The sequence below is a fragment of the Mesocricetus auratus genome, unplaced genomic scaffold (assembly GCF_017639785.1).
Source record: "Mesocricetus auratus isolate SY011 unplaced genomic scaffold, BCM_Maur_2.0 Super-Scaffold_100006, whole genome shotgun sequence".
Classification (NCBI taxonomy): Eukaryota; Metazoa; Chordata; class Mammalia; order Rodentia; family Cricetidae; genus Mesocricetus; species Mesocricetus auratus.
Genome location: NW_024429190.1, coordinates 63,299,302 through 63,315,351, shown reverse-complemented (window position 1 = coordinate 63,315,351; position 16,050 = coordinate 63,299,302). Strand labels below are relative to the sequence as shown.

The following is a 16,050-nucleotide window of genomic DNA, read 5'->3' as shown; positions in this document are numbered from 1 at the left end:
AAGCAGACTATTCTCTAGTCCATCTCACCTGCCTGGTCTTGCCAGACTCTCAGCCTTCCCATCTTACCTAGAGGTGCTCATCGCCCTTTTACATCCCTGTGTCTGTTGCTGAGGAAGACTTCTGTTTTCCCACTTTTCCCTGCAGTCTAAAAAGGAAGGTTTGGACGGCAACAAGAGGAAGTGTATTAACGCGAAGTACTGGCTACGTACCGGTTTCTCCAATTCAATGGTGTAGTTCTTTGCAGTGTTCATCACTTTGTAGTGCTTGATTCTTGGCATTCTAAAAGGAAATACATGGTTGACCTCATTTTGATGATACAGTTGACTCAATGACTGCTACCCTTTGGGAGCTTGATGAGACAGTTGACTTAAATTCTGTTTCTGTCATATGTGCTCTCTAAATACCCCCCACCGTGGTGTGTGCGCGCGTGTGTGCGTGCGTGCGTGCGAGAGAGAGAGAGAGAGAGAGAGAGAGAGAGAGAGAGAGAGAGAGAGAGAGAGAGAGAGAGAGAGAGAGCATATGAGTACTTTCACCTACATAATGGAGATGATAAAGCTTTACCTCTGAGGGCTATTGTGGGCTAATACTGGCAACTGGCAAGACCCTTAGTACAGTCCTTTACATAATTAAGCACTCACTAAATTATACTTATTTATCTACATTTAATATACAGATAATATGCCTTGTTTTCTGCCAGTCTAGTTTGTGAAGCATGGACAATACTATTTGTCTCAATTATTCTTTTGTGCCTGTAGGAAATGTCTGTAGCACTCAACACAAGATGCCCAAAGGGTACCGCGATTGTTGGTAATAGCCATCGCATTTTATAATAAACTCATGGGGGCGTGGTGAGATGAAGGCAGACGGAGGTCAGTAGAAGCCCTTGGGACTTTTGAGTAATGGAACTATATTTTGAAGTCAAAGGTAATGCAAACAAACAAACAAACAAACAAACAAACAAAAACAGTGGCCCTGAAGTCTCGTAGGCTTTGTCTTTTTTTAGACTGTACTTTTCTTCCAATTTTTGTATTGTTCTGGTTTGCAAAGAAAAAAACAAAATTGATCAAATTTTCTGTTTAAAGCTTTGTGGTTGTATCAAAAATAGCCAAAGTAAAATGAGATGTGGTGGCACAAACCTGTCATCCCAGCACTTAAGACGCTGAGCCAGGAGAATTACAAGTCAGCCTAAGCTGCGACACAAAAAGAGAAGCTAGTCCTTAGAGATAAAGAAGAGACTGGCTTTAAGTGCAGCGCTAATTATGTTTTCTTAGGTTCTGATCTCAAGTTTTGCAAAAGAATGAATTCAGGGTAAAGATTTTCTACTTCCTTCTTAGGCAATAATGACTTCCATGACTATAATGCTAGCATGGCATCTAGTCAGAACAACTTCAAGGAAAAACAAAACGAAGTGTGAGGTTTTTGTAAAAATAGCTTTGTATCTTATGCTTCACGTGCCACTGGGCTGGTTAAAGATAGATGATGCCCTGCTCTGAGAGGAGTCACCTGATGATGGTGCCTGGTAAACTCTGTTTACTCTTGGGAGCAGCCTTCCTTCCTACCACTCGCTGATCTGTAAACACCTGGGGGAAAATTACTTTCAAGTTCTGCTTTGTAAACCAGTTTGTCCTTCCCGTTTGTGTTTACCAGACTCGCTCATTAACTTGCATGGCTGAGCATCTGTCCTGGGACCTCTCTGAAAGAAAATGAGCTTGTTTGGTGGAAACACAGGTGTTTCTTAATAGTCCAGATTCCTGCCAAAAGCTCTACGTTAAGCTCTACTCTACTAGCAAGACACAATTCTAATCCTCTCTCAGACTGAAGTCTCTAAAGAGCAAGTGACATATGAGGTAGAAAATATTAAATCCCAAGAGCAGGGTTGAATTTTCTGCTTTTCAAGGGTTCAATACTGCCCAAACCAGAGCTGAAAAAGGACATCACTGATGGACGTTCCAAGTGTATGGGGTAGGGGGTGAACCCAGTAAGCCTCAACCACAGAGAGTTATCATCAACTGAGGAAATCTGTGAACAGGAGAAGTGGTCCTCCCCAGGGAAGAGCACATCATTTGCTTGTCCAGTGTCAAATAATCAGCCTTGAAAACATGCATGCAAGTAACATTATACAGATAGGATGGATTACATTTAACAGTATATACATATATGTGCACCCAAGAGCAATTAGGAACATTTATGTTGTGTTTATATGTTATACTTAGGAACACACAGACATATATATATATATGCATGTAATAACAATTGGTGGAAAAGAGGCCTTGAATTTGAAGGAGAATGGAGAACAGTATCTGATTTTAGAAGGATAAAAGGGAAGAGAGAATGTTGTGATTACATTATAATCTCAAGAGAAAAAGAAATAAAGACCTGTGTTGGCAAAAAAAACCAAACAAGCAAACAAACAAAACTATTAGCTGGAAGCTATAACCTGTACTTCTTTTGGACATGTTTTGAGATCTCCTACTAAATTATTAACCAAAATAAATTGTAAATTTAAAATCTATAATATTTTATTATATTCTAATGGATTGAAAATTTGTTGCTAATGATCATCTTGTAAAAGCATATGTCATTATAGCATATGCTATAAGCTAAAAAAATGGTAGCATATAATAAATAGGAAATATAAGGAATCTACAAAAAGATTGACAGATACTAACAGTGGAGAAATACAAAAATACACACAGATACTCACACAGATTTGGGAGCACCAGGATCTAGTTTGTCACCTAACATTCTTGCCACCTATTCTTGGCTACTGTGTGAAGACAAGGATCTATCTATATTAACTGGTAAGCAAATGAAGCCTTGAGGTCCATGGCTCATAATAGTAATTGAGCCATACTACCATGATTTTAATTTTTATTTTTTCTGTAAGATATGTTTACTTTTTACTGTTTATCCACTATTGTCTTCATATTCAATCTATTTAGAATGACAGAGATTTATGAAAAGAGTGGTAGATTTATTGGTAGATGCATTATAGTAAATAAATAGAATGTGATCCTAGCAAAGAATAGTAATTTTTTAAAAAATCAGTGTTCTATTTATGCTTTTTATAAGACATAGTCACTTATCTAATATTTAAATGTAGGCAAAAGCTTCTGAATTTTAAACTATATGGTCAGTTGTGAGTGTTACCTAAACCAGAATGTCTATTAAAATATAGAGAAAGTTAGATTGACCTTAGAAGGTCCAGCAACTCTGATTATGTATAAAATTATTTTGCGTGTATATTTGTGTGTGGCTGCACATGAACATGTGTGCGCTTATTTGTGGATTCCAGAGATTAACCTTGCATATACCCTCAACATTCTTTTTCAGACAAGGTTTCTAACTGGCCTGCAACTTGCCAAGTAGGTTTGGCTGGCTGGCCAGCAAGTCACAAGGATCTGCCTGTCTCCTCCCCTCCTTCCCTCCCTCCCTCCCTTCTCCTCTCTCTCCCTTTCATGTGAGCTCCAGAGATTGAATTCAGGTTCTCACACTGGCATGGTTCCGTCCCTCACTTCCTTTGAATCTCTGCTTAAATGTCAGTTAACTGAGTGCCTTTGTGAACACTGTTTCTTAAAACAATAGCAATCCTAGATCTGTTCTCTTTATTACCACTACGGAGGATTTGCTTATGTCACACTGCTTCTCATGCTTGTGTTTATATTTGCAGCCCTAACAGAATGTGTAACAAGTACTGACTGGAATACTGTGCTCTTCACAGTATGCTAGCCAGATGAATTAAGCATACTCTATCTCCTGCCGGATAGTGATGGAGTAGTTTTTACTGTCACTCCCGGGCCTCAGGATCATATTTCCCCAAGAAGGATTCTTCTCCAGCATTGCAGTTGCTTCTTTCCGGGAAACTGCATAAAAACATCTACAAATGTAAGATGAAAAAAAGTTTGTTTTGTTTTGTTTGTTTGTTTTAAACTGATGAAGATCATTACTTGAAAATAATGCTACCTAAACACCTTGAGATACAGAGTTATCTTTTAAACAAAGAGAACTTGAAAAACAATCTACTAATCCATGTATAATCATGATCACCACAGAAAATCTTTGACAACTAATAACATATCCCCAGTCTCAATTCACAACAGGGTCTTAGATTAATTTGTTGGTGTCTTCCTTTCAGGACTCCAAAATGTCTAGGACTCTCTTTGGGAATCTATTTTGTTGTTAATCTGTTTATTTGTTTTGAGATAGGGTCTCCTTATGTAGCCCTGGATTTCTTGAAACTTACCATATAGACTATTCTAGCCTTAAACTCAGAGATTCCCCCTGCCTCTTTTTCCCCAGTGTTGGGATTAAAGGTGTACACCACCACAGCCTAGTGGGACTCTGTTTTAAACCACTGACATCAAGGCTATGTCTGTTCATGTTCAGATATACCATTTGGTATAATTTGTTGTTTATGGGGTTTTGTTTCTTTGGTATTTTGAAACAGAGTTTCTCCGTATAACCAAATAGCCCCAACTGTCTTGCAACTGGCTCTGTAGACCAGGTTGGCCTTGAACTCGGAGACCCGCCTGTACCTGCCTCTTGAGTGCTGGGATTAAAGGCATGCCCACCACTCTTGGTTTATAATTTGTTAAAATGGCATCATTAGTATTATTAGACACAAAATTAAGAAATTAAGCACTTCCTGTTTTTATAATACATGTTACATTCAGTGAAATATAATAGCTATGTATAAATCTGATGGAGTATACGATATATCTAAAATGTTAGTGACAGACTTCTTCAAGTGTTAGGCCATGAATTAGTTTTATTCTTCTCTTTATTTATCTGTAATAAACACATTACTTCTTGTATTGGGGGGAAAAAAGAAGCAGTCCATGTGATTTTTATTCTGCGAGTTGATCTCTTGTCTAGCTTGAGATAACAGCATTGATTAGCAGGTTCCAGGAGACTGCACATCAGAACCTCATGTCAGAGATGGAGCCAAGACACACTTTAATGACAAGGGCATCATGATCTCCAGGGGAAAAGGCCCATAATATTTTCAGAAATAAAGAAGACATGTGTGGGATGTTTCAGCATCCAGATGCTGTACAATTACTATTTTGAACACTTTACACAAGGCTTTCTTTGGAGGGCAAGTTCAATGCTCACTCATCAATCAACTGAATACAATATTCTAAGACTTTAAAAAGATTTGGTAAATGATGATAAATAATCCAATTATGAGGACACACACACCTTTTCCTTCCTTCTTCATAGCAACTTTAATTTGGGTTTGAGCTCCGGAAAGACATATAAATTTAGTCTAGATGTGTGGGTAGGAGGGGATTTCCTCTGTGGTAAGAGTTAGTTTAAATGTGCACGATGTCAATCTTGTCATAGGAGAGGAAATGTGGCAGGTGCTCAGAGACATACAATTTACCCTCAAGATACTTAGCAACCCTGGTGTAACAAGTCCAATAGGCAATGCTACCTGATAATTAGAAATTAGTCTTAACTGAATGAATAAATGAGTCAATGGTGCACTTACGCTGGCATAGGGTTTGGTATATCCACATCATCTTGTACTGGCTCCTCTTTTTCCACAGGCATAATCGGCAGCTGTTCTGTCTCAAGCCTTCTTTTCTTTTCTTTCTCTAAGACTTCATGTAGTCTAATCACTTGCCCAGGTAGAAGAGACACGTGTTGAGGAACTGACAGCTGAAATCAGTTAGAACAGTAGGTAAACTTAAACCACAGCTAAGTAGCATCCTGGCTTTAGTAAAGATGAGCTTGTTGGCCCTGAAGAGTTTCTTTGTCAGAGATGAATGGATACGATAATAAATGGAAGATTTCAGTCTGACGTGGGCATCCTAGAACTACCCCTCTATTGACTAGAAGCTGCAGGGAATATCAAGCCTTCTAAGAAGTCTTCTGCTTTGTTTCTTGTTTGTGTGTTGTCTGTTGTGGCAGGGTGCCTCTATGTGGACCTGGCTGTCCTAGATCTCACTCTGTACACCAGGTTGTCCTCAGACTTATAGATGTCTAGCAGTCCTGCTTCCCGGGTGTTGGGTTTAAAGGTGTGTGCCACCACCATGACTGGCCTTCTGTTTTGATTTGGTCTCAGGACAAAGTACACATACTTTTTTTACTGTGAGCTAAGTAGCAACCAGTCTCTCATTTCTTATCCTGAATACACCAGCTTAGCGATGCCCAAGAAGCTTAGGAGCTCCAGGCAGACTCCACATTATTATCGAACGTGGGTTTGAGATGGGTATAGGATCAGCAGGTTTACTTTGTTGTCGTTTATAGCATCCATTCATATTTTAGCGTTTTGATACTTCCCTGCATGTTAGTTTTGTTTTTATTTTTCCTAGAAATGTGTTTTGAATTCAGTTATCCGCATATAGTCTTGTGAATTGTAGTCACATCTCAAATGTAGTTGGGAACAACCTATGCCATGTCTGGTTATAATTTGACCACCAGAGGAGCATGAATACTCACCAGGAGATAAACAAGAGAATCCATGAGTGTAGGAAGAAAGCTTTCAATCTCTCTCTCTCTCTCTCTCTCTCTCCATGTTGTATGCATAGCTATGCATGTATGGGGAGTGGGCTTGCTCATAAATGTGTATGAAGAGGCTCCGGGTCAGCATCAGATGCCTTCCTTTATTGTAATTCACATCGTTATTATTAGTATTATTTTTCTAGTTTGACTAGATCAGCTGGTCAGCAAACCCCAGGGATCAACCTATGTTTTCCTACCCGGCACTGGAGTTACAGATGCTGGCTTCTGTATGAGTGCTGGGGATCCCAGCTTAGGTTCTAATGGTAGGACAGCAAGGAGTTAACCCAGTAAAGCTTTGCCCCGGTCTCATGCTTAGTCAATGTTTCATTTTTTCCATATTGTTGTTTGCATTCGTGTGTATCCGAACATGAAATTTAGATAATTTACTGATAGGGGTACACAACCAAAAAATGTTCACATGAATCCCATTATTCTAACAAATAGCCAAAGCAAAATAAAAAGAACAATAAGGAGGAACCAATAAAACAATTACTCCTTATTTTAATATTCCATTTTAGCTAATTCTTATGACTTATCAATTGTATCTCAATTACTACACAAGTGTTATCAAGACATAACAACCCTACAAGGCAGATATTGTTATTTGCACTTTATAATAACAAAAACAGCAACAACAAAACAGAAAATATACTCAAAGGTTAAAGTCCTGAGAACCATTGCTAGTCAGCTGTGAAGTTAAGACTCAAAATCAGGCTATTGTGGTTCAGCGATGAGGTCGCCGCTCTGTCTACTGCAGTCTCTGTGACATGAGCACTTCGACTAAAGATCTAAAAATATTACACATTAGTTGGTTTTGCTATTACTACTTTTTCTAGAAGTGTGTTTTTGATTGAGTCACCCAAATATGTCCTACTGCTTTCATACCCCAGTGTAGTGCCTTGTTATGCTGTCTTGGAGGAATAGTCAATACAGTGGAATGGCTTTAGTAATGATTTATTCACATACAGTGATTTGATATTATGCCTCAAATATTTATAGAGCATAAAATAATAGACAGTGTCTTAACTTGAAAATTCATATGACATATATGTGTTATATGTCAGTGTTTGAATTAAAAATCATTGCTTTTTACCTTTAATATAGGAAAAATATAAATGAAATGGCCAAAACTTCCAATATTATTAGTGTATCAAGAAGAGGTGCCTAAAATGGATGACACTAGAAGAAACCATCCTGAGTGAGGTAATGCAGTCACAAAAAGAGAAACAGGGCATGTACTCTCTCATATATGGATTTTAGACATAGATCTGGGGAGTGCCAGCCTACAATCCCATGGCCAGAGAGTCTGGGAAACAGAATCTTCATTCAGTGGCTGATGGAAGAAAAGGCAGATTCCCATGGCTAAGCACTGAGCTGAACTCAAGAAAGCCAGTAACAGAGAGGGAGGACTGATGACCAAAGGGATTAAGGCTGGGCTGGTTTAACCCCCAGAAACAGCTGACCTGACAAGGGTTAACTCTTGAATCCCAGGCATCAGCCTGGGAATCCAGCATGGGACTGATCAAGACCCCCTGAATAGGTGTGTCAGTGAGGAGGCCTAGGTAATCTATTGAGCCTTGGGCAGTAGATCAGTATCTATCCGGAGTATACACATGAACTTTGGACTCCTATCCAACAATGTGAGATGCACTCTCACCCTGAACTCTTGGGAGAGGGTCTAGGCCCTGCCCTGGATGAAATGACAGACTATGGACACCCCCATGGAGGGCCTCACACTCCCTGGGGAAATGAGGGGATATGGGGGGTTGGGGGAGGGCACGGGAGGAGGGGAGGGAAATGGAGAGGGGCCTGGAACTGATTTGTGAAGCAACCTTGTTTCTAATCTAAATTTAAACTTAAAAATAAATAATAATAAAATAAATAAATAAAGCACTCAAGGAAAATAAAAAAAAAAAAGAAGAGGTGCCTAGATTTTTCCAATGGGTTCAGTGTTTATTCCTAGACGCATACCGTTGGGGTACTTACAGATACCCATGGCAGCCTGCAGGACCTTTCTGTAACAGAGGGAGAAAAGCACAATTCTCCGAGTGGTCTCCTCTCCAACCCCATGAGTATGTCCTTCACGTATTGAAAACCCTGCTTTCAGGCCACACAGGGACACCCTATCTGGCTGTTGAACCTCTACTCATTTTACCTGGAACAGGATGATCTAAAGAACCAATACCCAATGTCTTCACCAAGAGTCCAGCTTATTTTATGACTGCAAAGACTTTGTTCAGAAACTCACTGGGCATTTTCCCCTAACCTGGAAACCTTTCATTTGTTCTATAAGTTTTAAAGAACATGGCACTTTCAGTTAGCATCGTTCTGGTTATCAAAGTATCTTGTGTTTGGAAGACGGTTGCTACTGTGGCTTTATTCAAACTAATGGTACTTTATCTTGTTGTCATAGTTCATGCTAAGCAATGAGCCTTACTAGTTGCCTCTGATAAGATTCTGTCATTGAGCTGATAAGCATCATTCTGTTTTAAGATAGATGTAACGAGTGTTTAAAGGGGATTTTTCATTTTTGATGGTTTCTGTCTTTCATGATGTTTTTTTCATTCACAAAACCAGTGCAGCACAGCATTTTATAAATTTAAAAGAGAAATATTGGAGATTATTTTACAATAAACTACAAATTTCAGCATACACAATGAAAAAGGTAAGGCAGTAGGGCTTAGCCATGAGGCCTAAGGTGTACAGTAAAAAGCAAAATGAAGACAAAAGTGGGTCTCCCTTATTATCCTGGCTCACCAGTGTCACTTCAGAACAGTTATCTCAAGGAGAAATGGGCTTGGGTGTTTACTGAGTGTCTTTAGCCTTCTCAACCCACCTGATGAAAATGTAACTTTCAGAAACAAAAGCGTGGATTTCTATCTGCCTTTTGTTTGTTTGTTTGTTTGTTTGTTTGTGTGTTTTGGTTTTAGGAGACAGGGTTTCTCTGTATTGTTTGTTTTTGAGACAGGGTTTCTCTGTGTAGCTTTGGAGCCTATCCTGGCACTGTTCTGTAGACCAGGGTGGCTTCAAACCTCGTACTCACAGAGATCCACCTGCCTCTTGCGCCCTACCCCGAAGCTGGGATTAAAGGCATGTGACACCAGTGCCCAGCCCTTTTCTCATTTTTGTATCCTCGACCGCTTTAACGTTCATAGTTGTGGTGATGTTAACAAGTATTTAACAAATAAATGAATCTACAGGCTGTGATGCTCTTCTGCTGGAAATGTGACTCATTATGGTAATCTCATCACTTGGGAGGTTGAGACAGGTGGATCTTAAGTTTGAGGCCGCCATGGGCTATTATACGTTGTTCAACAGAAGAAATGAATGGCCTTCTTACCTCTGTTACTGTAAGAATGAAGCCCCTCCATTCTTCCCCACTTTCTGTGTTTTCTGTCTAAAGGTGAAAACAAAGGTAAAGCAGAAAGTGCACAATTACTTAAAGTTGGTAACACAAATTTCACATGATGAATCTGACAAAATAGGTGTACCATCAAAAGCTCACAAAATTGCAGGCTAAGGAGATGGTTCTTTGGGTGAAGCATTTGTCACAGAAGTGTGAATATCAGAGTTTAGATCTCTGGAACCTAAATAAAATGACAAGTGAGCATGGCAGCTTAACTGTAATCCCTGTGTCTAGGAGTGGAGACAGAGGATCTCTAGAGCAAGCTGGCTAGCTTGATTAGCCAAACTGGGAAGCTATGGGTCCTTGTGAGAGGTGTTGCTTCAATGTATAAGATGGAAGTGAATGAGAAAATTCATGCTGTCATCTTCTGACCACCCCATACATGAACACACACATGCACATGCACCCACGTACATATATACCCATGCACATCCAAATAGCCATGCACACATGCACATATACCACACAAATATATATATTCAAAAAAAGAGAAAAAATAGCATGACTGGTAAAAAATACATATTCTCCTGTTTAGGTACTTAGTTAAATAAGATCATTTGAAAAGTTTAAACTATAAAATCAGCTGCAAGGAGAAATAATTCATTTTCCTTTTTGTTTAGAATTATTAACATATATTTATCACAAAATGCTTCACTCCCTTTTTTTATAGGTAAACAGAAATATAAATGATTGGGAGCGGGGAGGTTCAATGAAGTCACATAAAGTCAGGCACGGTGAGATACATAACCGAAGTATACCTATAGACAGGATAAGCTCTAGAAGATCTTTCCAGCTAACCTGGCATTGTCAGCATTGAACAACAAAGTGATCCTGTCACAAATAGGGTGGAGAAGGAGGACCGAAGATTGTTCTTTAACCTCCACACACACTCACTGTGCAACACATGCACTATGGCACACATGTACATGCGTTCACACACAAAACCATATGCACACACACAATTTTTTAAACAAAGCTGCAATGTATACCTCTATTTGCTTACTAAAAAAGCACAATTGTACAAATTTATGCTTTACTGAAAAAAAAAGATGAAAGGTTAATGAATTTGCTTCTACAGTATGCTACTTAATGCCTGCTGTCTCCATTGACTTGCTTGAAATTTGGGAAAATCAATGTAAAAAATCCAATTCTTAGCATCAAAGGCTATTACTTTGCTAATAATGATAATACCAACCAATTTCTTTTGAGTACATATAATTCAGTTACTGTGCTAAGCATTCTACTGGTATTACCTGCTTAATCATGTCAAAGAAATATTATAGGTGGCCATTGTTTCCAGGCTTCTGCATTAAGGTCCTTCATGGTCTGCACTAGAAATAAAAATGGAGCCACCTGTGGTAATGTTCCATATCACTAAAGCAAAACTGAATTGTATCTGGCCTTTTTGAGAAATCAGGAAAGAAACATAACAGCCACATTTCCCATACAGACTGTTTTCAATTTGTTTCCTTGTTTCCAAAAAAAAAAAAAAAAGTAGCCTGAAGTAATCTTAAGGACAATCAATTACTTTTCTACCACTTGTCTTCATATTTCTGCTTTCTGCCTACTGTGGAAATGTTTGAAATGAACTTATTACTGTTTTTAAATTTGTTTTACCTTTTCATGTCTATGAAATCAATTTCTTCTTTTCGACTGACAGGAATATTTTATTCTTTTTTTTTATTTTTTTTATTTAAAATTTTTTTTTCCATTTTAAGTTTAGATAAGAAACAAGGTTGCTTCACAAGTCAGTTCGAGGTCCCTCTCCCTTTCCCTCGGAATATTTTATTCTATAGAATAAAACACCCCTGGTTCTTGAGTAGACTGTAAAACTAATTTAAGATCTCTATATGAAGTGGTGTGCTTGCTTAAATGCAGATTCATTCTAAACACCGCAGCTGTCAAAGTCAACCAGCAATATTCCTCTCCAATATTATCTTGGCCAATTCCAAGTCGTTCTCTGTGATATGACTATAATTGTTGGGTAATTTTTCTTAGCTCACTAGGCTAATCCAGGAACAACCTTGAAAAACACCAGCTGGGATCCCTGACTTTGTCAGAGGATAGAAGTCTAGAAGTCTAAAGTTTCATTGTGCTTATATACTAAACAAGTGAATGTGCTCTGCTAAAATGTAGCTCAGAACAGTGTAGTCCTTGGCAAAGGGCAGGAAATGCTAATGAAGTAAGACTCAGCCCCTCTGATAATTCGCCTTCATTCCAATCACTGGGTGTTAAAGGTAAAGCCTATCTGTGAGCTGCTCATCCTCACTCACCTTCAGGTGCACTTCCTCTTTAGGCAAAACAAGAGTGAACTTTGCACAACTCTTTTCAGTTGAATTTTGGTCAGTAAGGCACACAAGGTCTATTATGTCTAACTTGCCAACATACTGCAAAGACAAAGGGAAACAGTGTTAAATTATTTCCTGGGTAAGATCCATTTCCTAGCATGAAGGAAAATAATAGTTTTAAAACATGTTTGCACTTTGCATGATAACCTGGTCTCCCTGATACCAGAAAGTACGTGAAAATGCATTTTGGGGTGGTGTGCTGGATTTGACCTGTACAAATTTGCAAAGGCCAAATTAAAATTTTCAGAATTTCACAGTTGGTTAACATAGCTATTACTAAAACTTAATTATATTAACATGCCAGTAAATGAAATATTATTTTAAAATAAAATTTATAATATAGTCAAGATTCAAAATTTCACTATTTTCTAATATATTGCAATATTTTACTGTCTATGCCCTCAGCATTATTTACCGCTTTGTTCTGTGTGGCACAAATACTATGCAACAGTGCGTCCATGCATTTCTTCATACTCCAAGCTTAGTACAGTCACACTGACAGGTTGAATCAGTCATGGCAGGAGTGTTCACACTATGGAAATCAGTAAACCACTTAAAAATGAATGTATCTTTTGTTGGTTTGTTGCTTGTCCCAGAGGTAAGCCTTCTAATAATAATTACTCTGGGTCTATATAATTATCCATTTATTTTTCTGTTTTGGCTTTTTCTTTATAGAATTTTGAAAATATAAAAAAAAGATAAAGTGATTTGTACAGGGACTATATAAAATCAAGCTATAAGTCAAATTTGCCTTGAGGTCTAATGACTTTCTGGCCCTTTGACTAAGCTATAGAAAATAATAGAGAAAATCTTAATAATTGAGATGAAATTTCATTAGTTCATTGTATCTAAAGTTGTTTCTTTGTAAATGGGGAAGGGCTGTTGCAAAATACCTTTTCAGAACTCAAAAAATAATCTCTAATTCATCAAAGGAGCCATTTAACAAAAATCAAGGATAGCATTGTACTCATACATATAGAATCAAATTTTACTATACAATGAAGAATTATTATTATAACAAAAAAGTTACAGTAAACAATATTACATATTTTTCCAATTGAGTGCTGTACATCTTTACACAAGTTGTTTGTATTTTACATACATATATTTCTATGTAACCTTAATTTTAGAAAGTCACCCTTCATTACATTCACTAAACATCACTGGTTACAAAGTACCTATTAAGAAATTTCTGTTTTTTAGGTGTAACAAAAGGATTATTTCGAGCAAATGCTCCATATACAACAGATCAACATTGCCCTCCAGCATTAGAAAGACCTAATGTAATAGGGGTTTATGGGTTGTTTGGTAGTTGTTTTTTTGACAGATTAGCTCATTTTTCATCTCTTTTTCTCTCTTTTTAGTTTTTCTTGATTGTGCCTAGTACAATCCACTGTACTATATCTTATATGCCCCATTTAACTTTTCTGGATAATGTAGGGCTTAAAAACAGACAAATAGTTTTCCAGAGCTATTTCTGTATTGATGAGGTTGAGGCTAAGCTTGGTTTGGCATATTTATTTTCAAGGGACAAAGAAAAATTAAAAATGAAAGGATAGGAGCAAGGGAGGTCAAAATCATGAGGAGGAATCTACAGAGACAGCTGAACCAAGCTTGTGGAAACTCATCAACTCTTGATTTACAACTGTGGAGACTCCAGGGAACTGAACTAGGCCCACTGTATGTGGGAGACAGTTGTGAAGCTAATACTAGCTGAGGGGCCTCTGGCAGTAGGACCATGATACAAACCGGGTACATAAGCTAGCTTGTGGGAGCCCATTCTCTATGGTGGGATGCCATGAGAGAGGGGCCTGGCCCTGCTCCAACCTATTGTGCCAGACTGTGTTGACTCCTCATAGGAGCCCTTACCTGTAAGGAGGAGTTGACTGAGAGTGGGCTGGGGGTGGGGAGGTAAAGGGGGAGCAGGAGGAGGTATGGGAGGGAGAACTATGATTGGAATGTGAAATGAAATTAAAGAATTAAAAAGTGGCAAAAAAAAAAAAGTGGAAGGATAAACACAAGGGGACAAAACCAGAACTTAGACATGTCTTTGTATGACGGACTGTCTAGATAAGGCTCAGTGAGTTTTGCTGTAACAGTGCCAACACACCAATTACAGAAAAGGAAGTCATATCTTCTAGCTTTAATTGTAGGTTGTAAAGAGCCTTAAAGGTCGTCTGTGTAAGCCAGCTGTTTGAATCTGCTCTCCGTGTTGAACTCAAGCCCACAGTTGAACATCTGTAAAAATAGTGAACTCACACTGCTGAAACAGCCTTGCTAAGTGTTCCTTGTATTGAACCATATTTTTTTCTAGCTACTCCCCATTCATTGTTCCTGAACTCTTTTCTCCAGCATAACACTTAACACATTCAGTGACCTTTTATGACTTCCTTTTAGCCTTTTAGATATGTAAAGCAGTTTTAAATTGTTTCATGCTGTAGGCCATTAGCATGCTTCAAGTTCTCAGCTTGTATTTCCCAGTGTTTCTACTGAGACTGTCCCCCAGGGTTTTCATCCTTTTTTTAACAACATTGGTAGATGGACCACTCTACTGTCTGTTGTTGTAATCTGAAAAAGACCACCAGCTCATAAGCCACACTTGGACCACACCCTCTTTTACTAGCTATATAATCGTGTACCATTGTGTATGTGTGTGCAATATTTTTTAGGTGAAAATGTGAACTCAGTATTCCACTAACACAAATTACAAAGTCAGTTCCCCACATTTGGCACATTTTGGGGACATTTCAGGGGTTGGCAAATCTCGAATTAAATGGAGAAGGCTTGTCCTTGGAAAATCACCTCCATGATGATGCTATCAACCCTGCCAGGTAAGTATGATTTTGTACAATTGCTTAATCCTTAAATTTGACAGTGTTCATTTATACACAGGGATTAAGTGGTGTCCAACGGTGTACACGCTTGTGATCTCAGCACTCAGGATACTGAGGCAGGAGGATCATGAGTTAAGAGGGCAGCCTACACAGAAGACCTTAATAAAAAAGCAAACATAACCATTTTTTCCCCCATGGAGGAATACTCTCTCAGCCTAGATACATGGGGGATGTGACAGACTTTGATGATCCCCCATGGAAGGCCTCACCCTCTCTGAGTAATGGATGGCGGGTGGGATAGGGGAGTCACTGGGGAGCATGGGAAGATGGGAAGAAGGGGGAACTGGGATTGATATGTAAAATAAGACAGTTTCTAATTTAAATAAAAGTATATATATATATATATATATATCCAAACATAACAATGAAAACCAGAATGCAAATTTATAGAGTTTTTGTAGGAATTAAATAATGTGTGTGTTTGTGTGTGTGTATGTATGTGTAAACAATGTAAGTGCTTACTGTGTAGTCTACTGACTGAAATCCTTTTATGTCCTGTCTCACTTGATTATTTTTATAGCATTATGAGATAGACTATGAATTTTATCTAAATCCAGAGATTTGAGAAACGGGAGTATTGGAAATTTCCTGTGTGTCTCTTTATTATTTGTTCCCGCAGATTCAATTGTATTTTTTGACCTCCCAACACTGCTTCAGGAGGATGTCTATTGTGTCAGAGTTAGCCCCATCCTTTGGCTTTGCGTTCAGTTGAACCATTGGGGACCTACAACAGGAGGCCAGAGTGAGGATGGTGTTTAGCACCCTGAGTAGTTGCTCCCGCCCTCGATCAAGTGTCATACTTCCCTTAAGCATCACAAGATCTCCCACTCCTTCCTCCCACACCTCCTGTGGCAATTCTGCACTATTTTTAGCTTCAGATACCGGACTTCT

At 38.5% G+C, this 16,050-nt stretch overlaps 1 protein-coding gene and 1 non-coding gene across 2 annotated transcripts in view; both read right to left on the bottom strand.

Moving 5' to 3' along the window:
- The window catches only part of Stap1 (signal transducing adaptor family member 1), a 35,136-nt gene that overhangs the window by 8,164 nt on the left and 10,922 nt on the right, over positions 1-16,050 (bottom strand). Inside the window, exons 3-7 of the mRNA XM_040747288.1 lie at positions 12,191-12,304; positions 9,852-9,908; positions 5,496-5,665; positions 3,750-3,878; positions 211-280 (exon numbers count right to left, since the gene is read on the bottom strand). Coding sequence (XP_040603222.1) covers positions 211-280; positions 3,750-3,878; positions 5,496-5,665; positions 9,852-9,908; positions 12,191-12,304 — 540 coding nt within the window. The remainder of the gene's footprint in view (positions 1-210; positions 281-3,749; positions 3,879-5,495; positions 5,666-9,851; positions 9,909-12,190; positions 12,305-16,050) is intronic.
- On the bottom strand, positions 14,934-15,104 carry LOC121141049. Its single transcript, XR_005877993.1, has one exon. It is a non-coding gene; the product is annotated as a U1 spliceosomal RNA (small nuclear RNA).